This window comes from Cyphomyrmex costatus, unplaced genomic scaffold (assembly GCF_001594065.2).
Source record: "Cyphomyrmex costatus isolate MS0001 unplaced genomic scaffold, Ccosl1.0 scaffold192, whole genome shotgun sequence".
Taxonomy (NCBI): Eukaryota; Metazoa; Arthropoda; class Insecta; order Hymenoptera; family Formicidae; genus Cyphomyrmex; species Cyphomyrmex costatus.
The window spans coordinates 320,146-330,390 of NW_017275954.1; the positions used below are offsets into that span (position 1 = coordinate 320,146).

The window sequence follows — 10,245 nt, forward strand, 5'->3', positions numbered from 1 at the left end:
CAAAATCATATTATGTAAATCTAAAAATATTTATAAATATCGTACAGAAAATTGACAACTTATTATTAGGAAAAATACACTAGATATTAATTAGCTCCATTTTGTAGAAATATTATTTTTATTTTTGAAATAATGAGTGTGTTTAGCAAACGCAAGAATTGAGTCAGCGTCTACTGCAGATGTTGATATATTCTTCTAGATTTATAATGGATCTAATGATCTACTCCAATCATAGACAATAATTACAGAATGTTTCCTCAAGATTGATCAATCGATGAATTAAAAATTCGCCCTAAATGTTTAAAAAAAATTGTCTTTTAATATCAATTTGAATTTCTCCTCATAATATATCTTATAATATTTTTACGAATGTTTCATATTTTGAATTTATAAAAATTTCTGAAAAAATATATTTAAACTTTTTCAGAGTTTATAAATATTTAAAATTCACGTCTTTAAAAAAATTTTTTTAAATACGTAAATTATGTTTCTGCTCTAATTCGCAATACTTGGAGTTTCCTCATTGAAATAACCAGTCAGAGGATCCTGTATTGAATTGGCCAATTGACAACGTTGAATTGGACAATTGGCTGCCACTCAAAAAAGTTGCTTAAAAATTAAATTGAATTAAAAAATAAAAGTTATTAAAAATCAGTAGTAAGTATAAAGGTGTAAAAATAAAGCTGACTTTTTATCAGTCCACTACAGCAGTCAAATGCTATTATTGATTACAAATTTTTCGCGTGAGGTAGACGCACTTTCAATCCGGTATATCCAATATATAAATGTATAAATTTTTTTGTTCTAATTAATTAAATTCGATATATTCATTCAGGATGAACGTAAATATATTTGAAATTGGTGAAGATATTCATAGGCAGCTAATATTTTTATTCGATATCGACAAGTTTGAGGATCTATCTCGAATCATTGACTTTGGCTCGACGTAAAGCACCCATCATTCCATTGGTACGAATGCTGTGATACGTCCCTGATAGGTCCCTGGTGTGAAGGCGCATATGCGACGTGCCGTTTCGGTATCGAATCTCTCCGAGTGGCGTGCATTTGCTCTTCGCGCAGACGGCGGTCGCGCGGACGAGGAAAAAAAAATCGCCCGTTACTTCCGGGTGTGGTTCGTCGTTTGGCTTCCGGTGATAGTCGCGTAGTACGGTGTTGCAGCGGTCGGAGTGTGGTCTCTCTACGCTGTACGGCGCATACGTTTGTTACGTGTGATTGCGTGCTCCGGACAGTTCTTACCTTTCGATGTGACGACGTTACGGAATCGTCGCGTCATGACTCAATGAGATCGGTCGAGTCGGCAGATAGGTAGCCTCATTAGACTGGGAAATGGGCTGAGAACTGAAACCCGTACGCGGAGTGTTACGGAAAGTGTCATAAACGGGTCAGCAGGCTGTATCGTAGTGTCAACTCTGTCTGCGTTCTATTTGCCTCACCATCAAAACAGTAAGAACATACTGAACTGAACATACAGGACAATGCAAGGTCTATGTGCATGCGTAATAATGTCCCGCTAGTGTTTCTGATCTGTTCGAGTTTAACATCCACATCGTGGAGGTCTAGAAGATGCTGGTAAGTAAACAGGCGGGAGGAAGAGAGAGAGAGAGAGAGAGAGAGAGTGTGTGTGTGTGTGTGTGTGTGTGTGTGTGTGTGTGTGTGTGTGTGTAGAGTGATGGCAGCAAAACAGCATCAATTACGGTAGCAACAACGGTAGCCGTGGAAGTTCGCGTTTTGTTCTGTATATGTCCGGATGGACTTCGCTTTGTCCTCTCATATTTTTTTTACAGAGTTCGTTATGATATATTGCTTTGACGCGTTCGCGCTTCTTTCGTCTCTCCCTCTCTCTTTCTCTCTCCCTCCCCCCCTCCCCCTTTTCTCCTACTTTTCTGCGCGCGCCCACGCTCATATGTATACCTATGTACGTATTCACCTTTACTCCATCCTTTCTCTTTTTATCTTTTGGAGATGAGCCCGGACGCGCGAATCTCCTGACGCAATGCTGTCGCATGTAGGAAATATGTCTCACGAGGTCTGGAAATTTCTGTTTTCTACCGTGGATCTGTGGGAAAATTTTTATGTGAACAATTCGTGTGTTTTATGTCGGTTTCGATTGATATAGATCAACGTTAATCTTGATTTAATTTAATTTTTATCTTTTTTTAATTATAAGAATTAGAAAAAAGTAAAGGATAACTTAAACAGAGATTGAAGTTAATACACATTGGCAGAAATAGATGTTAAATATGAATAGCACTTATGTGAGAGACAACTGTGGCTATCAAATTGTATGCATTTTGTTAGCATTGGCTTTCTTCTTTTTTTTGTTTGTTTTTGTTTTTCTTTTTTACTTATGTTGTACTGGTATTCTTCACTCCATCGCTGTCTATAATAAAAGCATACATGAGTTAATTAAACTTTTTTTAATTATCATTAGAACATATGGTATCCATATTGCTTTTATCTCTTATTATTTTTTAAATACCCAATTAATTTATGCAAGCAAACTTCAAATATGTTTAAAATAAACAAATACATGTTGATATTCAGTTATTTTGTATATTTATTTGAAAATATTTAATTTATTTCCCTCAGCTTTTACTTTTGCTCCATGTGAAGATATTGAATTATAATTTTATAAAAATATAAATAAAGTTGAAAACGTGGCTTGAAAATAAACACAAAATAATCAAAAGCATATGCCACTCACTGGTTCTTGTTAGTGAAAATTATATATTATCATAAAATTACATATAGTAGCATATGTTCTTGATTATATTTTGTGTATAATTTTATAAGTTTGTGTACTCGTTTTATTTCGAGTCAAGGCAATATTAAAGAGCATAGTTTAGGATTTGTGTGTGTAGTAGTATATACACCCTCTATATATATATATATATATATAGAGAGAGAGAGAGAGAGAGAGAGAGAGAGAGAGTTAGTTATAAAATATTGTATTTATCTGTATATATACTTTCCTCATTTTTGCTTAATTTACATGTAATATACAATTCATACATTATAATAATATTACGAACAATACGACATAAAAAGTAATAAATATTTTTATATATCTTTGATTACTTACCTATTAATTTATGAAAATTACTACTTGTCAAACTTATATTATATATGTGAAATCATTAATATAATATTTATATTAAATATCAATATATTATTAAATTTATTTTGTTACAGGGGGACGATCCACCATCCCTATCGGTGGGTACGGAAGTTAGCGCTAAATATAAGGGTGCTTTTTGTGAAGCAAAAATCCGTAAAGTGGTACGGTCGGTAAAATGCCGCGTAACTTATAAACCACAAGGTTTAGGGACTGCTACAGTTGCCGATGATCAAATAAGAGGAACTTTAAGAGTAGGTGCTTCCGTCGAAGTGAAACATGTGGATCGGAAAGAACTTGTGGAAGCTACGATTACAAAAATCCAAGACTGCAGTCAATATACTGTAGTCTTTGACGATGGAGACATTACGACGTTGAGAAGAACTGCGCTTTGCCTAAAAAGTGGACGACACTTTGCTGAAAGTGAAACGTTAGATCAACTTCCGTTGACTCATCCAGAACACTTTGGAAATCCTGTAATTGGAGGTAGAAGGGGCAGACGATCAAGGCAAGCACAGTAAGTGCTGTGGAGAAATTTGTTCCTAAAAGTTCTAATAATTGTCTAATACATAACATTTTTATGTAACAGAGATGAAAGCAGCGAAGATGAAGACAGTCCACCACGAGGTGCTCGTGACTCGGCTTCCAGTGGAGGTGCAAAGGAAGGAATGGAAACTGAACCAGAGATTGGTAGAGTGGTTTGCGTGGAACTCGGCGATAAAAAGAAGAAGGATAATTGGTTTCCAGGATTAGTGGTCGCACCTACTGCTCAAGATACTGTAAGAATACGAGTGAGAGATGATTATCTAGTGCGCTCGTTTAAAGATGCCAGATAGTAAGTGAAAGATCTTTATTATAAAATGTTGATTATACTGTCATATTTACACATATGCACATGTATTTTCTTTGTATGTGCTGTATGAAAATATATTAATGGCATATTTAACAGCAGTCTAATTGAAAATAATCTTATTAATTCAATAATAATATTAATAAAACGTGTATACTTTTGATTTAATAAAATTATTTGTTTTATTAATACACTGTTATTGAATTAGCTTAAATGTTATTAGATTACTATAAATATTTGTATATATTTTTTTAGCTATACTGTGCCCAAGAAGGAAGCCACAGAATTCACGAAAGAATTAGTTAATAAAGTCGAAAACAGTACTTTGAAGGTTGCAGTGGAGAAAGCGCTTCTATTTTTAGAGAAAAATGAATTACCACCTCATTGGGATAGAGATTCCCTGTTTGGCCATTCTGTTTCTAGTGGCAATAGCGATTACGATGGAGAACTTGATTCAGATGTAAGATTTTTGCTTATTTATGCTCTTCGCTTTCTTTTACCTTATGTGATAACTATAGAACGTAACATGAAATGGAATATGAATTTTCTAGAGTTCGGACGATGAACCGCGTGAAGAAAAAGATCATTTTGTGGCGCAATTGTATAAATTTATGGATGATCGCGGAACACCTATAAATGTTTGCCCAATGATTGGAAATGAGGACATTGACTTGTACCGGCTTTTCCGAGCAGTCTACAAACTGGGTGGCTATAATCGTGTTACGAATCAGAATCAATGGAAAGCTGTAACACGACGACTTGGTTTTTCAATGCAAAATTCGACGTCTTTGTACAATCTTGTGAAACAGGCTTATAAGAAGGTCTTACACTCCTTTGAAGATTTCTATAGAAAATTAGGTTGCACCATGGTAAACCATCCGCGAGGTAGCACGCGTAAACAACGTCCTGGAAGAAGTCTAATTCGTGACAAGGACAGAAATACTCCTATACCGCCGCCAGCACCAGCGCAGGTGAAAAACGACAAGGATGAAGACGAGAAGAAAGTTGTGGAGGATGAGAAGAAGGAGAAGAAGGAAGTTAAGAAGGAACAAGTGAAAGAAGAAGAAATTAAAATAAAAAAGAAAGAGGAATCTGAGGGAAACGGTAGTGGGCAGGAAAGCGATGTAAACGTGGAAGGAGATACCGAATCATCATCCAATAATGAAAAATCTCAAAAACCGACCACGCAAGTTTCTGCATCATCTCCCACTTCGTGTAATACTACAACTACATCATCCAGTCGGACCAAGTCAAAAAATAAAGAAGACACCAAGAAGAAGGCAACCGAGAAGAAGAAAACCGAAACCAAGAAGCAAGACAAAAAGGAAGAAAAAGTCAAGGAAGAAGAAGCCACCAAAACGAGATCCAAGGCAAAAGATGATATCGTGAAAAATAAAAGTGCTTCCGAAGGAAGGGAAACTCGAACACCATCTAGAGAGGCAGATAAGAAAACGGTATCTAAGCAACGACGTTTAACGGATGAAGAATTAAAGAAACGAGGAAGGAAACGCAAAGAATACGAAACTGAAAAGTCACGCACGGACGAACAGCTTACAGAGACCGCCCCTTGCTATAAGGGTCCCGTAGAGTGTGGTGACAAATTGAAAGTATATTATGGTCCAACACATGAATCTAAAGTTACTTACGAAGCAAAAGTTATCGAAATAGAGAAGGAAGGTCCAGAGCCAATGTATCTTGTACATTACACAGGATGGAACACCAGATATGACGAGTGGATCAAAGGGTCTAGAATCGCTCAAAATATTACGCAAGCTCAAGGTAGAGTAAAGCGCATCAAAGCTACTCCTAGGCCTCAAACTCCCAGCACAAATTCATCCAATAAGTTGAAAGGCGCTTCGGGTGCATCTCAAAGTCGGCGCCGAGCGCAAAGCGTCGCTCCTACTTCTAGTAGCGCCGCTCAATCAGCTTTAACAAAGGAAACTAAAAAGGAAGAGAAAGACAAGGAAACAATACAACCAACTAGATCCACTACACCGCTATCTGTCGCTAGTTGTAGCTCCAGAACGAAAAGTCCTGCCACACCCGCCAATAGACCAACCAGGACAACCAGAAATGCAGAGTTATCCGGAATAGAACATCGTAGGCGGACCAGGAGGACCTCGGGACATACGGATATATCTGTTGCATCGGAAAGCGAGGATAGTGAGGGTTACGAGTCTGATACTACCGAACCCGAGCAAACCAAAACTAGATTAAGAGAAAAGATGGAAGAAAGAAAACGGAAGGAGCGAAGAACAGAAGAGAGAATTAGAACAGATGATGTTACGGTCAGTGATGCTGAAGATGATAAAGACAACTTGGATGAACCACGTAAAGGTAGGCGTTTAAGAAAAACGCCCGGTAAATCTCAAGGCATCAAATCGGAACCTGATAGCGACCAAGAGGAACAACCGAAGGGTCGGGATTTCGATCTCAATCAAATACGATCTGAATTGAAAGGTTTCGACAAAGCTGTCAAATTAGAGATCAGAATGGAGGCTGAGGACGAAGTTAAGCTGGATGAAAAGGAGAACGTGGCCGCGATCACGGCGTCACCCAAGTTGGAGAAAACTATCGAGTCTCCAAAGGTAGAAGTTGTTGAAACAAAAGTGGAAAACACGGAAGACATATATGAATTTAAAGAACCGGAACCGTTCGAGTTTGAGGTAAGAAATAAGAGGGACATCAACAGTGATAAAGATAAATTGAAGAAGAGGATGTTCGAAGAGGAGACGAAGAGTCCGAAGAAGAAACAAAAAACACCGATTACAGGGCCGGTGGCAAAGGAAACGAAATCGGAACTGTCAGAGAACGATTCTCGGAAGAAGCCAAGAAAGTTATTCGGCAAGAGGTCTGATGATACGCACGAAACGGTGACGACTAGTCCCAATAAGCCATCACAGATCGCATCATATATATCATGTGAGGATGTTTTCAACAAACTGTGCGAGTCGTCCACGTTATCATTCAATCAACTGAAATCGACTATCGCGGAAGAACCTAGTAATAAGGTGTCTGGCTTAAATCTTTTGTTCAACGATTTGCCGGCGGACGATGAAGGTACACGGGATGATTCTGAGGACCGTCTGATAATATCGGAGACTGAAGTATCGGAGACGGAACAAGAAAATGTGTTTACATGTCCACAGGAGATTTTGGTCCAAAGCGGCAAATCGCCAGACACGACGGAATCGAGCAAGAACGAGACAAGCACTTTAGTTGAAAGCGTGAAAGAAGAAACGTCAATCAATACGAACACTAGTAATAAATCTGCCAACATTCCGGATCAGAAACAGAGCCAAGCCAAGTCTTTGCCGAGTCAAGTCGCAGCTGGACAATCACAACCAGAATTGAAAATGTTGGATTCCAAGTTGCTCGTTCCGATTCCACCAACGATCATTATACCACCAGCTCCCATAAGCGCACGGCTGCCGGCAACATCCACGATAGAAGAAAAGTTATCGGCCGCGATGGCGTATCGGAGCAAAACTAAAGATACCAAAAAGACTTTAGACGAGGAAAACGACCAACGCGTAATGAAGACAATGAAGGAAGTAGTGTCTAAGAAATTAGACACTACTTTTCAAAAAGGCAAAGATGCGGATTGTATATCAAAGATTAAAGATGACAATGTGGCCGAGGTAGATAAAAAACGCGAACAGGAAAAGATCACAAATGATGAAAATTTCCGCAGAGAGATTGTGCGCGTGGTTAGTGTACCTAAGCGAAAAGAGGAAGAACTATTGAAATCGAAGAAAGAAACGGATCCGAAGAAGATACCAGAGGCGAAAGTAGTCACTGAACACAAGACGAAGGATCTGACGAAAGACGAAAGCTGGAAGAATGCCGGATATGAGATGACTGATAAAAAACCCGAAGAAGAATATAAAGCAACGGATCAGAAAGAGAAAGACCGAATTGAGAATCGTAAAAAACAAATCAATCAAGATATTATAGATTCCACGGATAGTAGTGATTCCGAACAAAGGCTCGTAATAGACAACGAAGAACCACAAGACGTCAAAGTACCAACATCTACTTTTGACGTAAAGCTACAAACAGAATTGGATCGCATAGAAAATACACAAGAGAGATATGCGAAATCACAAGTATTGAAATCTTCACAGAGTGTCCATCAACAGCAACAAGAGCAGGAATGTACGGAGTTTAAGACTGATGTAACACCAGTTTTGAAGACAGATGAAGAGGGCGAAACGATGAATTCGCTACTATGCGAAGAGGAGATACCCGGCTCGCCGGCCCCAATGTCCGAAAGCATCGAACAAACCAATGTCGGTTCTTCGTGCACTCCGCCGAAAAATGAAGTCACGGAAAGCAGCATAGTATTGATGGAGATGCCTTTTGCGAGCGCGCCGACCTCTGGTCAAAATACAACGAGCAGCAGCACCGTTGCTACCCACAGCATGGCATTGCCGAAGACTGTGGAACCGCCAATGCCAGTTTCGCTACCAACGCAGCAGAATGCAGCTTTAAACATGCGACAGTCACAACAGCAACAACAACAGCAACAGCAGCAGCAACATCATCAACATCAGTATATGGCTTTAATGCCACCACAACGACGTGAGAGTAACGAAGCTGCACCGGTGATGGACAATACACCGCCGACGACACCTGATTCGAGCATTTCCAACATTTCGGGCTCACCTAGGGAGGAAAGAACCGGTGGTTCATCGCCAATGTCTGAGGATAACATCAAGCTCAATCGCGAGAATTCCGAGGTGGACAATGACAGCGCCGGTAAAGGACCGAGCTTCAGCGAGGGCGACGCTCTACTCAACTCTGAGAATAACTCCGCGGACAGGATTCCTAAACCGCCTGCCAAACGTGGAGTCGATGACATGCAGTCACCCAAGAAACGCAAGAGAAATAGAAAACATTCAGAATGCGGCAGTGGTGGAAGCGGCAGCATTAGCGTTGGTGTCGGCGTCGGTGCCGATGTTGTTGTCGGTGTTGGCGTTGACATTAACGTAGGCGTCAGCAGTGGTGGTAGCGGTGGTAGCGGTAGCAGTAGCAGCAGTAACAGTAGCAGCAGTAGCATCAATGGTGGTGGTGCAGGCGGTGGTGGCAGTGGTGGTAGCGGTGGCAGTGGCAATGATAGTGGCAATGGCAGTGGTAGTGGCAGTTGTGGTAACAGTGGCAGTGTCGGCGGCGGAACCATTCCAAAGAAACCTGGCAGACAAAACGGTAGACATGGTAGATACGGAGCTGGGAGTGACAGCGATGATACTAGTGAGGGATCCAATCTCTGTAGCGTCAACAACACGCCGACGAATCACACGAGCACCATCACCAACATTCCTGATCTTAGTACTTACTCGTCAAGATCACCGAGACCAACAAAATACAATTTTTATGTTGAGTTGGGTACGTTAAATAACGTATATTTTTTTATTTGCGTGTTGAAACTAGTGTTAAACCATGTTAAAAATAATGAGGCTCTTTGTTCGTTTGATTGTTTTTAATCCTGAGCAAGAATTTTCTAAAACTAATCTATATGTCGCTTTATTGTGTTTTCACAGATCCTGAATTGGACGGTAGTCAAAGGATAGCTGTACTACAGCAGAAATTATCTGATTTACGTAAGACATATAATGCTGTGAAGGTTGAACTCGCTACTATAGAAAGACGTCGGAAGAAATTAAGAAGGCGAGAACGAGAAGGTAAAAATCTAATGATATCCTTTCATATCTTCCCTCCAAGCAATTTATTAATTAACTCCACATGATTATGATTTTATTTCTATAACAATATATCATGTATCACTCAATATTATTTGCCAACAAATGTAAATCGCACATAATAAAAAAAAAATTCAATTTTATTTATATCTATGTCGTTGACATAAAACTAATATGTAAAAATTTTTTATAACAGCAATGAAAGCAGCTAAAGCAGAAATGCAGCAGGCTTGTTCGTGATAGACAATGCTGAAAGATTATTATTCTTTCGAGTACTAAATGGGACTATTGTAAGCATTACTCAATTGGCACGGGCATCATGCAATCACGCCAGACAATTCATGACAGTTTTTATCTGTGTAATATTGCTTAGTTACATTAACATTTGTCCATATAATCTTTCTTTATTTAAATAAACTGTAGATATAGATGTAATGCAAGGATGTGTTTGGTTCATAGAACAACAAATTCATTTATATATAATATAGTTGTGTTATTGTACATTATATATTTCATTAATCACTCTTTAAAGGTGTTCACTATCTCTATTTTAAGAG

At 38.9% G+C, this 10,245-nt stretch overlaps 1 protein-coding gene across 1 annotated transcript; it reads left to right on the plus strand.

Annotated features, from left to right (window-relative positions):
- The first annotated feature begins 1,165 nt into the window (after window positions 1-1,165).
- On the plus strand, window positions 1,166-10,044 carry htk (AT-rich interaction domain hat-trick). Its single transcript, XM_018538146.1, has 7 exons — window positions 1,166-1,590; window positions 3,214-3,653; window positions 3,726-3,971; window positions 4,242-4,446; window positions 4,538-9,374; window positions 9,530-9,670; window positions 9,885-10,044. The coding sequence occupies exons 1-7, from the start codon at window positions 1,585-1,587 to the stop codon at window positions 9,926-9,928; spliced, it is 5,919 nt and encodes a 1,972-aa protein (XP_018393648.1). The 5' UTR covers window positions 1,166-1,584; the 3' UTR covers window positions 9,929-10,044.
- The last annotated feature ends 201 nt before the right edge of the window (window positions 10,045-10,245 follow it).